We start from the raw sequence: 25802 nt of genomic DNA on the forward strand, positions 1-25802 counted from the left end.
CAGTACAGAAAAGCATTTCTTTCTGTTTTTCTGCACTAGTTGTAGTAGCGCTCAGCAATTAACGCCTGCTCCGGGCAGGCGTTTTAATTTCTGATCACTAAAATGTGCGTCCTAGACGCACATTTTTTTTTTTGCATTGGGAGTGATTAGCTAATAGCTTCATTTACATGCATTTGCATGTGATGAGCGCTATTAGATTCACTCCGCGTTGGACGTGCGTTGTAGAGGCGCTCATCCCCTTATTGCATAAGGGGATTAGTTAGCGCCTATACAACCCGCATCCAACTTTGGGGTTATACAGTGCGCTCAGCTGAAACCCTTAGTAGGACAAACCCTTTGAATATGGATCTCAAAAGGAGCTAGAAGAAGAAATTAGCCAGCCAACCTGTAGATAGGATCAGTTGTTGGCATTTGTTTAAATCAAACTTGCTTCTATTAGGGGAATCGGAAGTATAGATCCATTCATGCAGCAGGCTAAAACCTGCTGTGGATCTGCTTGTCCAAGAAAACCCCCAAAGTGAACAAAGTGAAGCCATCTACTCACTCCACTCGACACAGGTCTGGAGCACTAACATCCACAGCATCACATGGCATTGTAAACTCCTGCTTTTAATGCTCAACACAAAACTGGTAAAACGATTCTGTAGAGCTGCCATGTGGGAAAGGCATTCATTTTTATTTTCTCTCAATAGTTCCTCCATTTCTCCTTTTTTCCCCACTCACTCAGAATTAGTGTTGAGAGAGGCTAGTGCTACCTGCCTTCATTCACAAGTACCTGGGGAGTTTTGTCCCTCTGTTTTTAATGTCCCCCTGTTTCAAATTAAAAAAACAGGGGGACATTAAATATCAAATTTAAATTTGAAACAGGGGGACATTAAACATCAAATTTAAATTTGAAACAGGGGGACATTAAAAAAACAGGGGGACATTTAAATTTGATGTTTAATGTCCCCCTGTTTTTTTAATGTCCCCCTGTTTCAAATTTAAATTTGATGTTTAATGTCCCCCTGTTTTTTTAATATCCTCCCGTTTCAAATTTAAATTTGATGTTTGACCGACTTCCTGTAACTTTTCCTCCTAATCTTTCTGTCCCTGTGTATCCCAACCCTTTACCTGTTCAATGTAATTCACCACCTGTTGTTATACTGTAAACCGATATGATGTTGCTACGAATATCGGTATAGAAAAATGTATAAATAAATAGATAAATGTGGTCATTGAGGCAACGTTCCTGAGACCGTGAGCCCATGCACCAGGGCCTCCTCCTGGAACCCTGCATCAGAGGCTCTAAATCCGGCCGTCTGGTGTTACTGTCACTCCCTCCCTCCAGTGGGGCTCTGAACCCTGCCCTCACTTGCATGCATGCAGCTGACTCAGGGACTCAAACCAAGTTTTCGGCACTTGCCTCTGAGCCACTGGGGCCTGACTCGGAAAGGAACTTTAAGCCAGTATGGAGTCTAGAAGCACAAGAGGTTTTGCGCATCTACATTTTAAAAACATCTTAGGCCACCTGTTAGGGTCATGTGAACGAACTTCATGCAAACTATTATTCTCCGCGTGTTATCCCTTTTTTTTTTAAATTTAAATACAGGAGGAAACCAAAATGGGGCACCAGTCCAGAGTTTAATTTCAGCCCAGTCCCACCTTTTAGTCGCTAAACCTTTCATTTATCACAAACTGCAACAGGCTCTGGGGATAAAAAAATCCTTTTTCCCTTGTTTAACATGTGCAAGAACTGAATTTCTCCTTTTTTATTTAAAATGAACAGAGCACACCGACTCCGAGCACACTGCAATAAATATATATTTAAACCAAACAAGGTTTTGCTTATGCTGTTGCTGGCATGCTGAGGGAGGAGTGGGTGGAGGTGGGAAGATGATTTAAGAGCACTTTTGTATGCAGAATGTAAAGGGGCCGTATCTTTTTGTTTGTACGTGTTTGTGATTGCCAGCTTCAAAATCTCCATTCTCCGTCTTTCACAAACTGCTGAGGCAATCGTCGTGCCCGGTTGTGAGGATTATTATTTATATTTTTTTAAGTTCTCCTGCACCTTTTTAGTTTATCACAGGGAAAAGCGGCTGGGCTTTTTAATTTAATAACCGCTTGGTTCATGTGCTGTAACGTTTTGGATTGTACAGTTATCGAAAAATTTTTTTTTTGCCTGGTAGCTTCCTCATCGTCCTATAACCTCTAGCTCAATTGGAGTTTGTCCCAACTGGGGTTATAGCACCATCAGACTTCATTTAATCCTCCCCCCAGACCAAGACCGTGGTTAGCTTGTCTAATGCTCTGGAGTTGGGTCCTGAGTTCAGGTGGAATAAAAAAAAAAAAAAATGGGACAAGCATATGGCATAATAGTTCCTTGCGAATGTATTTGAGTTCCTGGAGATCCCCGGCTTACCAAGAAAAGCAAAACGGTTTTCAATCCAAAGCCACCTAAGAACCTTATTTAGATAGGACTTTTCTGCTTTTTATGCCTCTGGAAAATATCTTTATTGGAAAAGGCCCTAAGTGTCTTCAGGGCTGACATTTCTAGGACTTAGCACATCCTTTTAGAGTTCTTGTACCTAATGCCCTCTGCTAGCATGCAAAGCAGAGCCAGTAGAACAAACCTCATACTTACAAAGTATTATTGTATTGAGAGAACAAGATAGAAATACGCAAGTGATTCTATCGTGTCGTTAATACAGTAAAATATGGTAATAACGCTGATGTCCTAATGCAGACCGTACTCATCAGATTAAATTACTGAAACACAGAGCACTAGTGAGCCCCCTTTAGAGTTATTAAACCAATAGCGCTGGTGCAATAATAACCATACAATATTTATTTACTTAGATTCTATTATTGTATACATATTGAGAAATGGTCTCCCTCTTCTTAGATGGGCTGCTTTTACCTATGGGCAAAAGGGGCAGCAAACCTAGCCCTGCCTAGCAGAGGTCCTGTTGCATGAGCACTCAGGGCTCTGCCCTGTTGACTTTTTTTTTTTGACAGGGTCCCCAATGTCAGGCAACAGAAAACATCCCTCTGCTTCCTGCTTCAGGCAGCTGCAGGGAAGAGGAGAGGAAAGAGAGGGTAAGCCTTGGAGCAGACAGAGCACAGCAAAGAAGTGCCACTCTGCTACCTAAAACAGCCCCTCCCTCCCCTCCTGTCATTCAAAGAGAGGCAGGGAGGGATGAAGCTGGCGTGGACAGCAGAGCAAAGAGAATTCAGATTGTGTCTGCATATTTCCGTTTCTTACTTATGGCCAGTTATGGGTAAATTTTGAAAGCCTTACGCACGGCAAAACCAGGAGATACGTGCACCAGTTAGGAGGGCGTGCGATTGTCGGATTTTAATAGGTGCCCGTGTACGCGTGTATCTCCCTGTACGTGCACCAATGAAAAGGTCCAAAAAAAGGGGCAGGGCGTAGGCATTCCTGAACTTATGAATGAAACAGCGCATAGAAATTTGCACGCACAAGTGCACGCCAGGAACCCCTACCACGTAATTTTACTTCTGCTATGGATGGATGTAAGTCCTGAAACAAATAGATATATAGGCATGTCAGCAGGGTTTTAAGGGTCATGGTTAAGAGGGAAAAAGGAAGGCTATTTAAATGGGGGGGGGGGGGGTAGGAAGTCCTATCCTTTACCTGGGCAAACTGGGAATGAAGTAGTTTAACCGGTAATTATGTTGGCGTGCGTTTCTAGTAAAGTCCCTCCCCCACTTATGCAATAGATGCGGCATTTGCGCGCAGATGCCAGCGTCCATTTAAAATTGTGCACACGTATGCACGTACGGCCTATTTTATACCATGTGTGGGTTTATGTTATAAAGTGACTACATCTCTGGAAGCGAGCCGGCATAGGTGTGTACATGTGCGCCTGCGCAGCTGTTAGTTACAGTCTTATTCTTTATTTGCTGCTGCTTTTCATTCTGTGTGTGGGACTGTCGTGACATATTCTGCTAGCATGTATTTTCTCTATAGGGATCTATAGCAATCCAACTTGTTCTATTTTCCCAATAGGAAGTGTATTGGTGTTCTAGGGCCTAGTGGAATATTTGTAGCGTTGTCTTTTCACAGGGTTGTTGTTTGATTTCTGGCAGTTGGTGCTGTTTTGGAATGACAGGTTTGCTACAAATTTTTATCTAATTCCACTTTTTGGTACTGTAGGTATCTTCAGGTACTGTAGGTACATAAGTTCTGAGTGACTTTTTTGGAAGGAGTTCATATCATTGTTTACTAGAGATGTGCATCGGGTGCCCAATCGTTTCCGCTTTCGATTTGAAGTAGCCGCGGGAAAAGTTCGTATTCCCGCGGATTGGCATTTTTTTTTCCGTATAGAATCGTTTTCAGTTTAGCGCTTGCTCCCGTTAGTGTGCGCTAACACAAACCCGTTAGCGTGCACCCCGATCCTTCACATCTAATTATTTACAATTCCCCACTCTCCCGACCCCCCCCCCCCCAAAAAAAACAACTTGCCTAAAGTCCCTGGTGGTCCAGCGGGGTTTCCGGGAGCAATCTCCCACTCCCTGGCCATTGGCTGCCAATAAACAAAATGGCACGGGTGGCCCTTACCATGTGATAAGGGCTATCGGTGCCATTGGCCAGACCCTGTCACATGGTAGGAGCAATGAATGGCTCATGGCCCGTGCCATCTTAAAAAATGGCACTGGCCATCCATTGCTCCTACCATGTGACAGGGGCCGGCCAATGGCACCGATAGCCCCTTTCACATGGTAAGGGCAAAGGGCCATTGGTGCCATGTTGATTTGTGGCAGCCGACGGCCCGAGAGGGGGATATTGCTCCCGGGACCCCCGCTGGACCACCAGGGACTTTAGGCAAGTTTTGGGGGGGGGGTCGGGAGGGTAGGGGATTGTAATTAATTAGATCAGAAGGGTTGGGGTGGGTTTGGGGGGGGGTTTCTATGTGCCCTTCCCCCCCCCAAAAAAAACGATAAGAAAACCACACGTAATTTCGTGGGGTTTTCCTAATATTTTCGGGGACCCCCGATACATGACGAATTATGAAATATCGTACGATATTTTAATTCATCATAAAAACGATGCACATCCCTATTGTTTACTGAAGTGACAACAGGATTTGAATTTTTTTTTTTCTGGTGAGTAATAAGGGGAAACATTCTGGTTCTGTTCAGGCCAGCCAGACATTTCAGAGATTACCTTCAACCAATGAAGTATGGATTTTTTTTATTTATGGATTATATATATATATATTTCTTCTGCATGGGCCGGAAGGAGGAAGATGCCAGGCTTGCATGAGTCCGTGTGGACCGGAGGAAGGTAGAGGCAGGCACGCATCTGCCTGCGTGGGCCAGAAGAAGATGGGTGCACTTGTGTCTGCTCCCGTGGGCTGTTAGAAGGAAGTGACCTGCAGTTGCCCTTCCATCAGTGATGCAGAGGAGGGAAAGTACAGCAGCAGCAGACCAGCAACATCAGATTAACAGGGAAGGAAGAAAGTGCTGTGGTTAGGGAGGAGAGGGAGTGTGATGGTTGATATGAGAAAAAAAAAATATATATATAAATAAACACTTTCATTTCTGGTATTAGTGTCTCCATTTTTTGACTGATAACGTACAGCCTGATTTTCTAAGCTTTTCTTTTCCCATGGGCACAGGATAGAAAGAGAGCTGCGAAAATCGGGCCCACAGCTTGTTCTGCCTTCCCTTCCTAATTCAAGCAGGCAGAATTATTAAGATGCTCTCTTAATGATTAAATCCTATTTCTTCTTAATGTGCAGGTTGCCCGAGGCCATTGGTTCTTTCGCACAGTTATGTAAATATATCCGAATCCGAGTCCTCCTTCCCAGTTGGAAGAGTGCTCTATTATCAGTGCTTTTCCGGATACAGACTAGAGGGATCGGAGTTCCTCGAGTGCATGTCTAACCTCATCTGGTCAGACAGCCCACCTCGGTGCCTTGATGTGAAAGGTAAGGCCTTTTCTTACTTATTGCTTGGTGTGGGGTTTGTTTTTGTTTTTTGTTTTTTGTTTTAATTTGTCAAAGAATGGGAATGTTTTAAGCTTTGCTGTGAATTTTATACCAATGGACCAGATCTAGGGGAACACCAGGTTATCAAGAGGGGGCTGTGTAGGCCAGGGGCTTTGCTTACAATGGTTGTTAGCATTGTTGATACCCATAATTATGATTTATAGGATTCCGCAGTCAGCAATGTTTCCGTATGGAAGCCGCACCCTGGAGCTTACCTCCATCCTTCTGTGTTAATATACAGCAGAAATAGGACAGTGATAACATGTGGCGGTGCTCCTGAAAGCATTGTTTGGCACAAGACTGTATTCTCTCTGCAAAGTATATGATCTGCCTGGTATCAAAGGGTTGGATCTGATGACCTCGTACACTTTTTTTTTTTTTTTTTTCCCCTACTAACCTCTCTGATATCATCAGGCCCGCCTGTAGCCGCAGACAACATAGATTACTGCCCAGGTTCCCAAATTTTGAAGGCACCGCTATGCGGGCTGAAGAGGAGCCCACACCCGCTCGCTTTCGGATCATGTGCCGGTGTTGCCATGGCAACACTGGGTGTTCTCTGATCTCTGGAGTGGACCCAGGATTCTTTCCCCCTCACCACCCCTACCCCTCATTCTCTGGTCCTGCTTTATGGGCACCAGATTATTAGAAGTTACAAGAGGTAAATAATAAACAGCCCGTTTGAAGGCTATTTGAGATATTAGTACGAATGTAAAGCACCAAATAAACGTATGTTTTCCCTGCTTCCTTTGCTGTAGAGGAGAGGCACTGTTAATATGTTGGCATACGGTCCAGCTTTCACGTGCATCGCTGCAGCGATTTATCCCGAGGTCACTGCTGTAGATGAGCAACCCAAAATGCAGTGCCATCTGCGACTGGCTCCTGTGGTGGTGGTACTGCACTGAACTGCAGAAATATCACAGTGCTGGCACAAAGCAGCCAGCAGACCAAAGCACTACACAGAAAGTAGAAGGGCCTGACTTTCAATATTTTTTCCCCCGAATAATTCTATAACTTTTGAAAAAAAAAAGAAAAATCTAATGCTGCAAAATAAAACGGTCTCAGAGCTCCAGCCTCTGCACAACAGTGACACCTAGTGGCCATGGCTCAGGTTGCACGAGTGCCTGGTTCCAAAGGAAGCCGCAGTACATAGTCCCTGGGTGAGGACTGTCCCTGTGATGGCTGGGCTAGATGGAAGAGGGTTGAAAAGCAGGGAGAAGGGAAAGGGAGGTAGAAAAAGGGTAGTAGCAAATGAAGGCTTCTGGTGCCATTGCTTTAGACGAGGTCCTATCTGATTGAGCCGGAAGCCAAGAGGAAGCCGCTAAGTCAAAAACTAACCCCCCCCTCCAAACAAAAAAAGGGCTTGTATTGTACAAATTTGGAACAATTCATAATTTTATTTATAGCTTCAATTATATCCTTAGTTAATAAGAAAAGGAGTGTATCCCCTATTTTTCTGTTGATGATTTAACACCAGCCCCCCCCTCTTCATTAAAAAAAAAAAAAAAAAAAGCATAAATGTTTATGAATTTGACATTTTAGAGATTTCACTCTAGAATTTCTAAGTGAGTGTTCAGTCTTTAAACTGAAGCAGGAAGTACTCAAGTTGTCCCAGCAACAGTCTGCATTTTTGTTTGGAATGTAAAGCCACACGCGCGCACACGAATCTGCATCCTTTGTAAATATTTGTGTTCTCTCTCTTAAAAAAAAATAAAAAAATTTTCTACTGATATTTGCAAGATAAAGAGAATTGTAAAAACATGTTCCTCTAGATTTGGGTTAGATGCACTGAAAGTGTGGTGGATGCATGGAACAGCCTCCCAGGGCATGTGCCGGGGACAAAAAAAACCGGTTAACAGAATTCAAGAAACTGGGATCTGTGGCATTACACAGAGGAGACGGGCCTAATAGTGCTTACCTGCCATCACAGTACTGTTGAGTAAATTGTAGTTGTATGCTTGCCATGTCACTTGTCTTGTCTGCAGTGCTTTCTTAGAGCTTTCAGAATAAAGCGGATCTCAGACTGGGGTTTGTTTCTCAAGCAGCTGTGACTCTCTGTGCAGGGGTTAAAGCAATTTCCAACAGACATGTGCCGTATCTTCTGTGGTGTTACCCGAATGTGCCAAGGCCGAGACCTAGGGCATCTGGTGAAAGAGGTGGCAGATTTATGCTCCTGACCCCTCTTAGGCATGTGACTGTTCCGCTTTCACCACCACCAACCGCAGGATGGCAGAGCACCACAGCTGATGTTAAATGCACACAGCACGGCGGCGGCAGCCCATTTATTTATTTTAAGACATTCGTAGATCACCATATATGATGTTCTATGCATGGTGCAGATGAAGCATTCATTAAAAATTAAAAAAGAAAAATGAACAAGTCGCATCAGACAATAATCCAAAGACAGAGAATGTGGTTAGGGTAGTTAGTGTAGCTGGATTTAAAAAGGTTTTGGATAAGTTCCTGGAAGAAAAGTCCATAAACTGCTATTAATAATTGGGAATCGTGGCTGCTTGTTGCTAGTATTAGTAGCATGGGATCTATTTAATGTGTGGGTACTTGCCAGGTACTTGTAATCCGGTTTGGCCTCTGTTGGAAACAGATTGCTGGGGGCTTGATAGATCCTCTATCTGACCCAGTATGGCAACTTCTTATGTTCTTATGAGCATGGATACAGTTAGCTGATTTGTTAAATGCTTATTATCACATTTAATAGATCATAAATCTTGCTGGCAGCTCATCCCCTGTCATGGTGTATGCATCTGATAAAGAATAAAAAGAAGTAGACTTGCAAAGCTGTCTCTGGTTCTTGTTTTAAAAATTATATTTGTACAAATTCAGACAGTGAAATACAGAGCTAAGAATTTGGGCCTGTCGAGGAATTTCCTAAGGGAGATTAGCTCCAGTTTTTCAGGAAATTCCTTGTGTGCTTTATAGTGATTCTAGTTTTCCATTGTTCTGTATACAGAGTCTGGCTTGTTGCAGTTTCCAGTTGTTTTGTTTGCATGTTTTGATTTATACTTTATCTTCCCTTTATTCTATATGTGGTGAGGGTCTGTCTATGTTCTGCATGTGTGACTGAGATGAAGTATTTGGATAATGTGTGGTTTTCTGTGGTAGGGATCTATAGCAGCCTCGCGTGTTCTGTTTTCCTAATAGAAGGTGTATTGGTGTTTTGGGACCTGGTGAAATATTTGCAGTGCTACCTTTTCATAGGTAGGGTTGTTTCTGTTTAAGTGTTGGCCGTTAGTGCTATTTTGGTATTTATTTATTTATTAGCTTTTATATAACGACATTTGTGGGTACATCATGCCGGTTTACAATAAAACTGAAGGAGGAAAATACAAAAAACCAGGGTGGGGGGAGGGAAGCAGATAGGAAGAGAGAAGGGTCGAGAGAAGAGAGGGAAAAACAGGGAAAGGAGAAGGAACAGTACCTGATGGAAAACAGAAGAACATAATATGTAACATTGCAAATTATACACTCAAAAAGGGACTGTGTATAACCTTATACACTGTGGATAAACTTATACACTGCATATAAATTATACACTCCAAAAGGTATTATATATAATAATATGCATTATCTTTAACTAGTACATACAAAAGACACTTTATATGACATATCAAATTATACGTTCAGAAAGGCAACTATATATAGTCTAGCAGGGTTGCTATAGGGAAAGGTGTGGTTTAAGGACAGGGGAAGGGGGTATATAAGGGGTTTAAAAGGGGGTATATAAGGAGGTGCAGAGATATGGGAGACAAATCAGAGTACAATTAAAGGAATAAAGGAGAAGGCTATAAGTACGGTATTGACAAGGGCTCTTTCTCTGAAGGAGTAGAGGGAGCAGGGGGACTACGTAGGATCTGAGTCAGGGTAGGCCATTTTAAAGAGACATGTTTTAACCCCTGTTTTGAATTTCCAAATGCATGGTTCTAGTCTGAGATAAAGTGGCATAGTGTTCCAGAGGGAGGGGCCTGCAATGGATAGGGCTCTTTCTCTGGTGGAAGTGTGGTGAGCACATTTAAGGGAAGGGCATCCTCAAGCCAGGAGTGATTGTGGTTGTGAATAATGGTGAGGGTTTTGTATCTGATGCAGGAGGAGATGGGAAGCCAATGGAGTTCCTTAAGAATAGGGGTGATGTGGTCGGCTTTATGTGTATTTGTAACATTTGCAGGGGTCTAATAGTAGAGTAGGGAAGGCCTAGAAGTAAGGAATTGCAGTAATTCATTTTTGATAGCATTGTCACTTGCAGGACTGTGCGGAAGTCTTGCGAATGGAGTAAGGGTTTAAGTTTTTTGAGGATGTGGAGCTTGAAAAAACCTCCCTTTATGATTGTGTTAATGTGGTTTTTGAAGTTTAGTTGGTGGACTAGAGAGACACAGAGATCTCGCACGAAGTAGGGAAGAGCATTTGAGGGGAGGGTGAGGTCACAAGCAGATGGTGGCGTCCGGTCAGGGTGATTTGAAATGATGAGGAGTTCAGTTTTGGAGGAGTTTAAAGCAAGGTGGAGGTTAGAGAGTAGGATATTAATGGAGACGAGGCATGTTTGCCAAAACTTAAGAGATTTGGTGAGGGATTCTTGAATAGGGATGAGGATTTGGACGTCATCTGCATATGGTCTTAAGACCAAGGTCGGAGAGGAGGTGGCAGAGCGGTAACAGATATATATTAAAGACCGTAGAGGATAGTGAAGAGCCCTGTGGGACACCTTGGGTAAGGGGGATGTGTGATGATTCGGAATTTGCAATTCTTACAGCGTAGCCTCTATTATTGAGGTAGGAGGAGAACCAGTGGATGGCTGTGCCTGAGATGCCAATCTCAGTTAGGCGGGTAAGGAGGATTTTGTGACTGATAGTGTCGAAGGCAGATGATATGTCAAGAAGGGCAAGGATAAAGGATTGTCCGTGGTCCATGCCCTTGAGGAGAGTGCCAGTCAGTGAAAGTAAGAGGTTTTCCGTGTTACGAAACTTACGGAAGCCGAATTGAGATGGGTGGAGAATATTATGGTCTTCCAGATAGTCAGAGAGCTGTGAATTGACTATCTTTTCCATAATTTTAGATATGAAGGGAAGGTTAGAGATAGGGTTGGTGGGGTCAAGGGTAGGCTTTTTGAGAAGAGGCTTGACAACAGCAAATTTGAGGGGGACTGGGACTTTGCCATGGGAGAGGGAGCAGTTGATTATGTTGGACAAGGGTTTTGCGATGATGGAGGGAATGGAAAGGAGTGCTTTAGTGGGGATAGTGTCAGAGGTGTGTGTAGCAGGTTTGATTTTTTTTTAAATGGATTCGATTTCCTTGGCGGAGGTTAAATCGAGAAACTCGAATTTGAGGTTGGGATTTTTGGGGAGCGGATTGGCTGGAGAGGGGTTGGAAGGGAACCTTAGGAGGAGGTTTGATATTTTATTTTTGAAATAGAGGGCGAGTTCTTCGCATTTGCTATTGTCTTGTTCATCTGTTGCAGAGGGGGGAGGGGGTAGATTTAGTGAGTTCTGCCACATACGAGAATAAAACATTTGCGTTGAATTGCAGAGTAATAGTCACTCTTAGTTTGGAGGGTAGAGAGTCTGTAGGCATGTAGTGTAGATTTGTAAATGGCTGCTTGCTTAGGGGTAGAGTTTTTGCACCAGGTTCTTTCTTTACTTCTAAGGTCGTTTTTTAGATTTTTTTTAAATCAGTGATGTACCAGGGGTTTTTTTTTGCTGACTGAGAGTGGTGTATTTCTTTATTGATGATAGGGCAAATTTCATTGGCTATGGTAGTGGTGAGCTTGTTCCAGGAGGAAAGGGCACCATCGGGGTTGGTGAGGTCTAGGTTGTTGGTAAAATTGTCAAAAGCAGAGATGAGGTCTTCAGTGGCGCATGGTTTGCGAAAGGAGATTTTGTTACTATGTGTGGAGATGGTAGAGGAGGGCAATTTTATGGAGAGGAGAACATTGATAAGCGAGTGGTCTGACCATGGGACAGGGATACTGTCAGGTGAGTGGGGAGAGTGTATACAGGAGTTGACGAATATAAGGTCCAGGGTATGACCTGCTTTGTGTGTGGGGGAGGTGATGAGTTGTCTGAAACCAAGGGCAAGTAGGGAGTTAAGGAAGATCTCACAGGACGAGGTGGTGGGGATGGCGTCCACATGGAGGTGGGTCTGAAGGTTTACTTTGTTGCAGTTACAATTCAGTTCACTCATGACTTTCTGAGGGTCAAACCCACACCCACCAGAAATTACTATTCCATATGGGTTCCAAGTATCTGTTTTACAGAGTTTTCTGGTTCGTACCATAGCAGTGTATGTAAATATAATATACATGTGATATTTTCATGTCAGAAAGACTACTTTGAATGACCTTTGTCATGTAAAATCTGTTATAAATGCGTAACCCTTAATTGTGTGCGGAGAGGGGGGCATGGGTGGAAGTGAGGAGAGTGCAAGGCTGGTTATGTTTTGCCTAGGGCGCCTTGCACAGGCCCATGACCCTCTTTTTATCTCACAGCTCTTGATAGGTTTGAAAACTAACACTGATGTAATCCAACCTGCAGTTTTACTTGAATATTCTGCCATCATCCTTATCTTATTGTTCACTGACTTGATCAAGGCAGCATAGCTTGGAAAGTGCCTAGAAAATGTACTGCATTAATCCAATAAAAAGGTATTGCCTACAACTTGTTTGCTAACCTATATTTCTACATTCCTTTATCCCAGAAAGACAGGGCAGGATTGAAATATTGTGCAAAGATCTTGCACTGCTTTTCTTAGCTTTAGTGCTCAAACTTGTGCCAAATGTATGCCTTCTACAAAATGTACGCTGTTTCAGAATAGAACATCAAAATGATTGCGGTCATTTTGCAGAATTGTTTTGGGCAGTTTTTGTCTTTGCAGAGTGGTAAAATGAGTTTTCTTACACAATACAAACCTTAAATCTGATGCAAATGTAAAATTTGCTGCATATGCCAAATGCCCACTGTTTTGCCAGCTAATTTTTTTTTGCCTTGTCTTTTTAAATGAAGTACTAAATCTCCAAACTTGGGACATTCGAAGTGACAAGTCAGCCATTGTTGATTTCCTTGTTCCTCTTTTCTTCCCTTGTTCCTCTTTTCTTCCCTTCCCCCTAAAGTTTGCCCTCTGCCACCGATGGTGAACCATGGAGATTATATTTGTCACCCACAGCCTTGCGAGCATTACAACCATGGGACGGTGGTCGAGTTTTCGTGTTATCCTGGTTACACACTGACCAGCGATTATAAATACAGCACCTGCCGATATGGGAAATGGTCTCCCTCTTATGACGTATTATGTGTCAAAACAGGTAGGATTATTATCTGAAAAGTCACTTCCCAGAAAACAGACCATTAATTTGCTTGTTGTATTTCATAATCAACTGCAGTGGAATACTTTATTTCAGCAAAAAAAAAAAGGGGGCGATAGTGGGCAGCCGACTGCATCGCAGCAGTGTGGTATCGCCCACCGTGGTGCAGCCGCACAGCTCAGTATTGCCTCCATAGCACCGCAGGAAAAGGTGTAAGTTATTTCCTGCGGTGCTGCCGGCGACCATGTGAAAAACATTATCGCTCGCAGCGCTGCTGGGAGATAACTCCGCCCAAACCCTGCCCACGCTCCTCACCTTCCCCTAATCTGAATAACAGCACCGTGATGCGGCCGTTATCGTATGCGGTAGGGCACGCAATACCAGCACATCGCACAATAAAAAAAATGACCCTGATAGTGACAATAGAAAGTCCTTCCAAAATGTTCACCTTTTTTGTTGCCTTGTAGCCTGGAAGTAAAATGCATTAAACTAGTGTTTTGTCTCAAGCATCCACACATCCCACCCCCACAACTGCCAAGCAAAAAATACATTCCAGAATTTCTAAGAAAACTAAGAAATAAAAACATGGAGTAGCTTGGTTGGTAAGTGTCCCCCTTATACTTCTGTAGCAATCCTAAATACTTAAAATGTTGGTGTAACCAATTATCTTCAAGTGAATTGGCCACTACTGATGTTAAATTGTACTAATTCACACGATGACAGGATAAATTCAGCAGTTCCTGTTGGCTCTCTCTGCTGGGTAAGTGCATTTCAAAGCAAAGAGCCAACCATGAGCACCAAGAAGCTGTCAGAAGAACTCCGGGGCAAAGCTGTGGCAAGGCACAAATCTGGGGATGGGTATCATTATTTTTATTATAAAAAGATTTGCAAAGTCCTTGAATATCCCAGGGAGCACGGTCAAAGATGATTATTAAGAAGTGGAAGGTGTATGGCATCACTAAGAATTAGTCTATATCAGGACGTCCCTGCAAACTGGATGACCAAGCAAGAAGACGACTGATCAGGGAGGCAGCCAAGAGGCCAGCGGCAACTTTGAAAGAACCACAGGTTTCCATGGCCAAAACTATAACCGTACATTGAAAATATGAATGCATGTGACAAAAACTCCACAAATCTGGCCTGTATAGTAGAGTGGCAAGAAGGAAGCCACTGCTCAAGAAAAGCCCATCTTGAGACCCATTTGGAGTATACAGCGGAACACTTAAGGCATGATCCCCAAACCTGTCCGGGAGGGCCACCAGCCAGTCGGGTTTTTGGGATATCCTCAATGAATATGCATGAGAGAAAATTTGCATGCACCGCCTCCATAACATGCAAATTTTCTCTCATGCATATTCATTGTGGATATCCCAAAAACCCGACTGGCTGGTGGCCCTCCAGGACAGGTTTGGGGACCACTGACTTAAGGGATACTGTAGCCATTTGGAAAAAAAAAATTGTTGTGGTCTGATAAAAGTAAAATAGAGCTTTCTGGTCTGAAAGCAAAGCATTAAATTCAGCGCAATCCCAACACAGCACATCATTCATAGAACCTCATCCCTGCTGGTGAAGTGTGGGGGCAGCATCATGCTATGGGAATGTTTCCCACTGGCAGGAACCGGGGCAGTTGTCAGGGCAAAAGTGAAAATGGATAAAAGTACAGAACAGTACTTGAGAAAAACCTGCTGCTCTCTGCAAGAAAGCTAAAACTGGGATAGAAATTCACCTTTCAGCATGACGACAACCTGAAGCACACGGCCAGAGCGACGCTGGAGTGGCTCAGGAACAAAAAGATGAATGACCTAGCATGGCTTCCAGTCAGAGCCCCCGACCTCAATGTAATTGAAAATGTATGGCATGAGATTGCTGCCTATTAACACGCCCCAAAGAACTTAACTGAGCTTGAATAATTTAGTACAGAAGAATAGTCTAATACTGATAAATCTAGGCGAGCAAAGTTGATGGAGACCTATCCCAGCAGACTCGCAGCTGCCAGAGTTGTTACCATCAAGTCATGAGTCACAAGGGATGGAGACTTATCCACGTGTTGGATTTCAGTTTTGTTCTTTGGATATGTGTATGCTTTGTCTCCCAATAAAGCAGTTTTGGCCCTGATGGGTGATGGTAAAAATCTCATTTAAATGCGTGCAAAGCTGACACACTGACGTAACACAATATGAAATGTGTAAGGGGGTGTAGATTTTCAGTATCCACTTTATATGATTTTTTTTTTTAGATACCTCTCAAGTAATCTTAATTGTGAGTTTTATATAGGCAGGCTTACTTCCAAAAATGTATAATACAAGATCATTGTGCGTATCTTTTTTATATTTTTTAACTGATATTTAATTCATTGGCTTTTCATTGACCTATGCTTTCTAGAGATACCGGGTGCACCATTTAACTTGATTTTGAGGATATGATTTTATATATCTGCCTGGGTTCCTTGTACACTCTTTATCAGGGCAGGGCGAGGGCTGGAACTGTTAGCAGAAAGGAAATGGCTTTGCTTGTGAAGAAAGTCACAGAAGTTACCCCCCCTTTTCTCTTCTGTAACAGAGCAGTCTTGGCCCAGGACACAGGAAACTCTCCTGACCACTTGGAAAATAGTTGCATTCACAGCTACCAGTGTCCTGCTGGTGCTCCTCCTTGTTATCCTTGCCAGGATCTTCCAGACAAAGATTAAGACACATTTTCTTCCAAGGTTTGTAAACTTTACTGCCCTGGGAATGAAGGTGGGATGGTGATGGTGGGGGAGGGCGGACATCCTGATCCCGGTCATTGATGACTGACTGGTAGAATACAGAAACAAGACAATGGATATATCAGCCAAAGTATCACTTTAAACGTTTTAGTCAGGCTTTTAATATTGCCTGATTGCAATATATCATAATGGAACAAACTCTAATGGAGCATTCTGATTGACTAATTTGGGGTTTTCTAGTGTGCAAACGCACTTAAAACTAAAACAGACATTGATGATATTCAGCTAGATAAAGTAATGTTGGTGTTGATGCAGGCTTCTCAGACTGCTCTTGTAGGAGTTTATGAAGATAACCATTTGCCACATTTTTCCACACTGACTATGCTGTTGACCAATGGATCTACACGAAAAGTGTAAAAATGCTATTAAGAACACACCGATAGTATCATTGCGTTTCCTGTGGCTGCAGCAGCAGTGGGCAGGTCAGTCACTTGAGAACCACAGACCGATCTGGTTTTCAGGACATCCTCCAACGAGTATGTATAAGATGGACTTTCATGAAATATAACTGCATCCACCGCCTCCATTGTATGCAAATATATTGTATTACACATTCATTGGGGATATCCCAAAACCAGAAAGGTTTCCAATGGCTTTAATCTGTGCCATCTTTACTGTCACAAATGCCCATGATTTTCAGACTCCCTTTGTTTTGTTTTTTTTTGTCCTGGTAGTTTTCTCCTTCTCCTTCAGAGACTGGAGTCATGTCCCTCGAGAATGGCCACTGGGTGTCTCTGCCCAGCAAGAGCCAAAGCTTTCCCTCCTCTTGTGGGCTGCGAATGCCGCCTCCACAGCATCGCCAGCCCTGGCTGGCCCAGGGAGCAGAGGCCTGGGAATCAAACTCAGGTCCTCTGTTTACCAGCACCCTGTTTTAATCAGCCTTGACAACATTGCGTGGAAATAGTTCCATTAGCTATGTGTATGAAACTTGATAGTTTCTAGGTGATGAAGTCTGTCACCGCCTCTTATGGTGTTATTTTTTTTTTTCTCATATTCTGGCTGTAAACTGTATACAGGTGGTTTACCAAACTGACAGTTCCTTTTTATTGGTTTCAGGAATGCACAGAACAGCTCTAGCGACCCTGCCTTTATTGTGGTAGATGGTATGCCCGTCATGTTGCCTTCCTACGATGAGGCTGTGAGCAGCGGTCTGAATGCCTTAGCCCCAGGACATGCATCCTCTGCAGGCCAGGGGAATCCTCCTCACATGGATAACCAGAATCCTCCAGCGTATCCTGGTGGCACAGAGACAGACATGCTGTGCAGGGACCCGGAGGCAGGTGATGGCTTGTTGAGTTCTTCTGAGCTCCTTCGGGGTGCGTACTCCTCATCTGTGTGCCAAACAGGAGCGTCCCCCGTCGCAGAAAGAACGGAGGTCACCAGCGTTCCCGGGGAAGCACTATCAACAAGTCCTAGTGTTGACATTGCGGATGGTAATTATTTTCTTGGTTTCTTATTCTAACTCTTATCTAAGAAGAATACAGGTAATCATGAGGAAATCTATGTTGGAAAACTCAGCCAACCAGTAAAATGCATCTTTTAGGCCTCAATTTGCAGATCTTAAATTAAGACTATGGAGAGGATTTAGGAATGTAGAATACGAAGGCAGATAAACTTTGGTTTAAAGTTATTGGAAGTATCTTCTGCTTAGCCACTTCTCCCAGGACAAGCAGGATGGTAGTCCTCACATATGGGGTGATGTCACAGGACGGAGCCCTGTCACAGAAAACTTTTCTGTCAAAGTTTCTAGAACTTTTGACTGGCACACTGAGCATGCCCAGCATGCCATGATCCCTGCAGCCACAGGGGTCTCCCTTCAGCTTTTTTTCCGCACTGCAGTTTGCCTTGTGGTTAGGAGCTCTGTGAGAATTCTCACACAAATTTTCTCACGGAAAAACCTTAAAATTTACTTCAGAAAAAGATTCCCTCACAGGGGTCTCCCATCGGGATATTTTTCCCATCGTTCGGTGAGTAAAATCACTATTCCTGGTCGATTCCCACACTCACCTTTTTCAGTGCCCACAGGCTGTTGACCGTTTTCGGGGCCTCAACCTCTGTCATTATGGCAAAAGGTTTCAGAAAATGTCTGTCTGTTTTATGTAGGCATTTTGTATACAGTTGTTCCAAATGAAGATCACAACGGTTTACAATATCAGCATTCATATTCTTGGCCAACAATCACGTATTGTTTGTTCTGGAGTGCCCCCGAACCATGTCGATCACCGACCCGCACAATGTCTGTGTACTGTGCCATGGCTCATCACACGACGTGTCTAACTGCCCAAGTTGTGCCCAGATGACTCTGAAGGGTAGGTGGGCTCGCCTCAACAAGATAGAGACTCTGTTCAAAATCAAGTTGACTCCAGCAACATCCACCCAATCGTCACCGGCAGGAGAATCGAAAAAATTAGTTAACAAACCTCACCGGGAGTACCAGGGCAGAAGTGACCATCCATCACGACTCCATCTAAGGCATCTACATCATTTACCTCGGTGCTGGGGAAAGACCGGACCGAGCACCGAGGGAAGCACCGGCACCGGTGCAAGTCGACTCCCGGTGCTGGCACCAACACTGCATCAGCCTCTATGGCTATTAAGCCGATTGCAAATAGAACACAGGTAGAGGAGCCTTCAATTCCCCCTCTACCCAAGAAACCAAGGCGATCCCCACCAATATCTGTGCCAGGTTCTGAGCCCCCACAAGTTCCTGTGCAGGTGCCAGTAACGCCTAGCCTGCCACCCCCTGTAGCTGTGATATCTACAAGATAGGCAATCTAAAAAAGCCATGAAGAAACACAAACGAAGTAGATGCCAGAAAAGTCCTTTTCAAATTCTTTATTGGGTGGAGACATATAAATTCAACAAGGAACGTACGACTCAGGCCAAATTTCGCGACTTTGCCAGTGGCTGCCTCAGGGGCTGAAAGTGACAGAACTTATGCGCTTGATGGCTTCATATACTTAATGGCACCGCATACTTGTAGACTACTAGTTGGCATGTAACACTACGAGTGGAGACGATACATGCCAACTAGCAGTCTACAAGTATGCGGCGCCATTAAGTATATGGAGCCGTCAAGCGCATAAGTTCTATCTGTTTCACAATAAGATACGTGTGTACTGAGGATGGCTTTTGATTGCTAACGTTATAAGTGAATATTTTCAAATTTGTTGCAAATTTGAGAAAGTCACTTTGAGCCCCTGAGGCAGCCACTGGCAAAGTGGTGAAACTTGGCCTGAGTTGAGTGTTCCTTGTTGAATTTATACGTCTCCACCCAATAAAGAATTTGAAAAGGACTTTTCTGGCATCTACTTCGTTTGTGTTTCGTCGCTGTGATATCTACACCAGCTTTCAGGGAGGAATTGGAAGGTTTCATCTGCCAGGCAGTGCTCTATGCGCTCCGAGACTTACAGCCATCGATGCCGGCCCCCATACCGACACCGGAGCCATCGATATTTGCACCGTTGCTAACCAGGTTGGATACACTCATCGGTGCCCTTCCAACACAACCCGGGCCACTGATGCCAAAGCAACCTGCAAAACCTCTGAAATCCCCGATTCCCATTCCAGGGTCCTCAGATGACGAAAGCACGGATTCCAGTCCTTTGTCACCGATGCCTGGTCCATCAGGGTTCTCGGGACCAAGAGGCACTCATTTTCCATCGATGCCTCCAATGCCACCGAAGCCCGCATCGATGCCACTGCGTATTCCATTGAGGCCATTGAAGGATCCATCGGTGCCCACCTGTCGTCCTCTTCCAATCTTCTTCCCTCCTTCAGGATCTCGATAGGAGACCTTTTCTGACACATGGGAAGATGTTGACACCAACACATCTACGGAGGCTATCTTATCAAAACCATCTCTTCCAGAAGAAAGGTCAAAATCTCCCCCAGAAGATCTCTCCTTTGCCAATTTTGTTAAGGAAATGTCAGACAATTTCCTTTGAACTTATTACAGAAGAGGACACATGCCACAAAACATTAGAGGTTCTCCAATTTGTGGATGCACCGAAACAAGTAATGGTATCCCAGTACACGAAGTGCTAGTAGATCTGCAACATCATCTCTGGGAGCATCCTTGTGCTGTGCAGCCTGTGAATAAGAGGACAGATGCCACTTATCTCGTCCAACATATTCCTGAATTCCAAAAACCACAACTGCCCCACCAATCGGTGGTAGTTGAATCTGCACAAAAGAAGGCCAGAGACTGCAACCACACTCCTCAACACCTCCTGGCAAGGACCAAAAATTCCTTGACATCTTGGTCACAAGATGTTTCAAGGTTCTATGCTAGTGTCACGCATAGCTGCATACCAACTTTACATGACACAGTATCAAAGGAATCTCTGGAAGCAGGTTCAAGAAATAACTGACTCTCTTCCCCAACAGCAACAAAATAGTCTCAATGCCATACTACATAAAGGCCTTGAGGCTGGTAAACATGAGGTTCGTGCTGCGTTCAACTCCTTTGAAACAGCTTCTCGCATGTCAGCAACAGGAATCAGCGCCAGGAGGTGGGCCTAGCTAAAATCCTCTGATCTGAGACCTGAAGTCCAAGACAAACTTGCCGATTTACCATGTACCAGTGAAAACCTATTCGGCGACAAGATACAAGACGCAGTGGCTCAATTAAAAGACCATAATGAAACCCTGCGGCAATTATCAACAGTGACTACCGAGGCCCCTTCTTCTATAAGAAGATCCACTAGAAGGGGAATCTAGAAAACAATTTTTCGTCCATGCAGATACTACCCACCTGCATCTCGCGTGAGACCTACTAGGCTGTCTCAGAGAACAAATCCTCGACAACCCAAAATATCCAGGCCTCAGCCACCACCACAAACAGGCCAGGCCTCTGAATTTTGAAACGTACTCAGAGAACAGCAGTCACTCCACAAATCTAAAACCAGATTTGCCAGTAGGAGGTTGAATTCGCCACTTCAAAACCCACTGGCTCAACATTACCACAGACCAATGGGTTATATCCATCATAACCCAGGGATTCCATCTAAACTTTCTCATGGTACCCCCTGACTTTCTTCCCAATCCTCTGTGGATGCAAAACGATCACACAAGTCTTCTAGAGTCAGAGCTGTCCACCTTTCTGGGCACCAGGGCTGTGGAACCTGTTCCCCGGGCACAGCAGGGCAGAGGGTTCTACTCCCGCTATTTCCTCATTCCAAAGAAAACAGGCGGCCTCCACCCTATCTTAAACTTCCGCAATCTCAACAAATGTCTACGAAAAGAAAAATTCAGGATGGTATCCTTGGGCACCATACTTCCCCCTACTGCAAAAAGGAGATTGACTCTGTTCTCTGGACCTTCAAGATGCTTATGCTCACATTCCAATATTCCCACCTCACCGCAAGTACCTGCACTTCCTAGTGAGACATCAACACTTTCAGTACCGGGTGCTGCCAGTCGGACTTGCCTCGGCACCCCGTGTATTTACAAAGTGCCTAGCAGTGGTTGCGGCCCATCTATGCAAGAAACACATACGTGTCTTTCCTTACCTGGGCGACTGGGTCATCAAGAGCCAATCCAAACATGGAACTTTCGATGCCCTCAAACTCACTATCAATCTACGGTCCACGTCACTCCTATGGCCAGGCTAGCCATGAGAATAACTCAATGGACTTTGAAAACTCAGTGGCTCCAAGCCACTCAACCACTCTCATTGAGAGAACACCTGTTACAGGTAAGCAACTCTGCTTTCTCCCATCATACATCCAGATTACCTGGGGCAGAGCTCTCCTGACCTTTCTTATATCGAAAATATAAATGCAGTACAAAGAGCTGAAGAGGGGACTCTGGGCAAGAGGATTTATATACTTAAGAGGCTAGTCACAGTAACAGTCTTAAAAAAACAAAAAAAAACCCAAGAAAACCTAAAAATGTAAGAAGTAAAATTATTCAAATGTAAAACATAGTAATATAATGAGTGACTGCAAATCAAGACCAAAATTGTCCATCTCCGGTCTGCCTGGTTGAGAATTTTGGGGCATTTTGGGCAGATACTCATACGAATTCCCGCATGCATCTCAACACTGAATCCCACCTCCCCCTCCTTCCTCCCCAAGCAATGTGCAACTATTTTTAAATAAGCACACATACAGTCCTAATACCAGTTGCCAGATTGAACATTATGAGACTACTTTTCAAAATGCTCTTGGGCTTGCTAGCCAGATTTCAGAGGGAAATGGTCCTATGAAATTTACTTTATGAAAATCCTGCAGCAGCCACTGCCATGGTGATTTTTTTTTTTTTTTTTACCCTCATGTAATTTGCAGGCATAAAGTATAAGGAGGCTAAAATACACATGGGGATTACTAAATAAAATATCCCCCACATGTACTTGATCTGGCCCACCTTTCCCTTGAATAGAGGAAGGGGGGGGATTTTTAAAAGGGTTTTTTTCTTCAAGTAAATACTTATTTATCTGCAGAAATCCCTTTGAAAATTTCCCCTGAGGGTACGGCACAGCACTTTAGCCGGATAATGCAGAAAGTCAGGGCTATCCAGCAAACATAGTCCGATAATAGCGCACTGCCACGGAACAACCCCTGACCACTCCTGACTTAGCTGAATAACAAGTTATCCCGCTATGTTAGGGGTGGTCAGCCCAGTGGAGGTTTCTAATCCCAGCATTTGTCTGGTTAAGTACCAAAGTTAGCTAGGCAAATGTGCTGAAGATGGACCTCCAAAATGATTCAAATAAAAAAAGGGAAACTTATTTAAAAAAAAGAGAGAAGGAAAGTGACACGTTATGTATCTTTCCATCTTGGGTTTATCCCCTTGTTGCAGGTATAGTTGGGGGGGAGGGGTTTTAAAGATGAGATTTGGGCAACAATTTCAGCACTAATTTGCAATCGTATTGTTGGTACTCGGCAATAATTTATTTATTTATTTAACATTTTTCTATACCGACCTTCATGGTTAAATACCATATCAGGACGGTTTACATCGAACAGGGATAAAAATAATTAGGTAAAGGAAGAGACAAAGTTACATTAAACGAGGACCGTGAACTTGGAAGCTTAGGTAGCTGGAAGAAAAGAGATAAAGTTAAGTTAAAGAAAAGAGAAATAACAAATTCCGGACTAGAGATAGTTCAGAATAGAATTAGTCCACATGTTAGAGTTGGTATCCATGCTGTCCAGGAATCAGATGAGGGGAGGTATAATTGTTCGTATAATTGTTCGTGAGTACATAAAGTCTAATGTGTATCCCAGGGTTCTGGGAAGGCTAGGATTAAATGAAATAAACAATAAAGCTCAGATTACATTACACAAGGTTGTAAGAGCAACAGGTTAATTTTACTGAAGCATTATATTTATTTATTTATTTTATTTATTTAAGTTTTTTATATACCAACATTCAAGACGGTGGTCCCATCATTTGTTAAAGGTACATAAATTCAAAATCAGTAATTATCTTTTTTTTTTTTTCACAGAAATTCCATTGATGGATGAAGAACCTTAACCCACGGAGAAATGTCTTCATCTTAGTGGGATAAAAACAAAATCGCTCACATATCAGATGAGAATAGGAAAAAATGTATATTTTATTTTCTATTTATTAATTTTCCAGTTGATTATGTGTTACCCAGCTTGGGTTTTTTTCTTTCTTCTTTTGGTGCGCATTTGAATGACCCTGTCAAAAAATTTCTCAAATACAGCATGAGATGTCCAAGACCAGATAAAATAAATAATGTAAACACCAAGAGCTCGGACTTCTCGGAATAACAGGGCATAGAAGTGTTCCTGGATAAGGATGGAGGCCCTGTTTAAACGCCTTCAGTATGAACAAAAACATTTTGTACCAAAAGTGAAAAGTGGAGATTTCATCCTTGAAATTACTTGTGGGGAAAAAAAATGCTTTTTCGAATCTCATTTTCAGACTCAATGAAGCATATTTTTCAGTGGCCCATCACTTTTGGCATTCGTTTTTCAAAAGAGCTGGCCACTGATTGGATACCGTTTACTTGATGTCTTTTGTTTTTTGCCAAAATTTGCACCAGATTTTAATTTCACGAAGGACTTGGACATTACATGACAAAAGTTTCCATAGAGAGGTGGAAAGTTGCAATTTCTTGCCAAAATGTATTCATCAAAACAAATTTTTTATGCATTCTTAAATATGAGCAATGACTCTCTCTCATGGAAGCATGTCCAATTACACACATCTGCCCATATAATGGCTTTCTGCTATTTATTCTACGGCTGATGGCTCATGAAAAGATCAGATGAATGAATAACTGATGTTGAGAAAATAAACTGGGATATAGACCTCTTTTTTTTCTGTATTAGACCAGATTTTACATTGAAAAATATTAGAAATTCATGTCCTTTTTTTTTTTTTTTTTTTTTTTTAAAGAATGACCATGTTGACTGATAAACATGGTGGATGACCAAAGGAGCAATAAAATCTTCACATTATTATACAATAAACATTCTTCCAGTCTCAAAACTGTGCAACTGAAGTATTAGAAGTTTAGATTATGCCTTTATGAGAGATTTAACAAAAGATACGTGCAGATTCTTATCCTCAGAATATAATTTCACATGTTCATAGTTTAGGATGCTCATGGTTCTTTCTAGGTGGGCAGGCAAGGCGAAATGGGGAGATTACTACTTACCTGATAATTTCCTTTCCTTTAATGAAGGGTAGGTCAATCCCAACAAGTGGGTTATGCACCTTAGCCAGCAGATGGAGACGGAGCAAAAGCTGACGTCACGGCTATATAGTCCCACCCAGACAGCATGCTAGTATTCTTTGGGAAAGCCAAACTGCAGACAAACCTGATTAAACTTGAACATTATTAGCAACAGGCAACCATTTGTGATTCTCAACCAGCCGGAACACTGAGCTCAACCAAAAGAACGAACATAACTATCAAACTAAGAGCTAGAGAAGCTACTTACCAGTTATCAACGAAGAGCAGGAATCATACTCTCCATTGCTCACCCTAAGAAGGCTAACCATAAAATCCAAACCTGGCAGGCGAGGGTGGGTCTGCGATTGACCTACCCTTCATTAAAGGAAAGAAAATTATCAGGTAAGTAGTAATTTCTCATTCTTTAGCGTTCGGGTAGGTCAATTCCAAGTGGGATGTACAAAACTTAATCCCGAAAAGGGGGGAGGCTGCCAGTGGCCCAGTCAAAACCACCCGTGCAAAAGTAGCATCCTCCCTAGCCAAACATCCAAGTGGTAATGCTTGGAGAAGGTGTGCAAGGATGACCATGTCACCACTCAAGTTTCAGCACGCAACAACAAACGAAGCTCCACCCACGATACCGTCTGATCCCTCGTAGAATGCTGTCTAATCTGCTTCGGTAAGGCAACCTCAGCAGCTGTAATGACCTCCTTAATCCAGCAGGCAATCATTTCCCATGTCGCTGGTGCTCCCTGCTTACCTCCACTATGGAGTACAAACAGGCGATCAGACTTCCAAACGGTCTTAGTAACCTCCAAGTAGTGCAGTAAATGATGCTTGACATCCAAGGAATGCACAAGGCGTTACTCAGCATCATCTCTGTCCCTGTCCAAAGCAGGCAAAGAAATGGACTGATTCAAATGAAAGTCTGGAACCACTTTGAGCAAAAAGGAAGGCATAGTCCGAAGCTGAACCGCATCCGGAGTCATACGGAGAAAAGGCTCACGGCAGGAAAAAGCCTGCAGCTTAGACACCCGACAAGCCAAACCAAATGCTACCAGAAAAATTGTAGCTACAAGGAAA

General features: G+C 43.3%; 1 protein-coding gene across 3 annotated transcripts in view; it reads left to right on the top strand.

Moving 5' to 3' along the window:
• SUSD4 (sushi domain containing 4) overlaps nt 1-24358 on the top strand; it is a 154540-nt gene extending 130182 nt beyond the window's left edge. For all 3 annotated transcript variants that reach the window (XM_029593107.1, XM_029593110.1, XM_029593109.1), the window contains 5 exons: nt 5748-5936; nt 13108-13299; nt 15859-16003; nt 17120-17496; nt 23517-24358. In XM_029593107.1, the coding sequence (XP_029448967.1) occupies nt 5748-5936; nt 13108-13299; nt 15859-16003; nt 17120-17496; nt 23517-23545 (932 nt within the window). In that variant the 3' untranslated portion in view covers nt 23546-24358. The remainder of the gene's footprint in view (nt 1-5747; nt 5937-13107; nt 13300-15858; nt 16004-17119; nt 17497-23516) is intronic.
• The last annotated feature ends 1444 nt before the right edge of the window (nt 24359-25802 follow it).

Source organism: Rhinatrema bivittatum, chromosome 3 (assembly GCF_901001135.1).
Source record: "Rhinatrema bivittatum chromosome 3, aRhiBiv1.1, whole genome shotgun sequence".
Lineage (NCBI taxonomy): Eukaryota > Metazoa > Chordata > Amphibia > Gymnophiona > Rhinatrematidae > Rhinatrema > Rhinatrema bivittatum.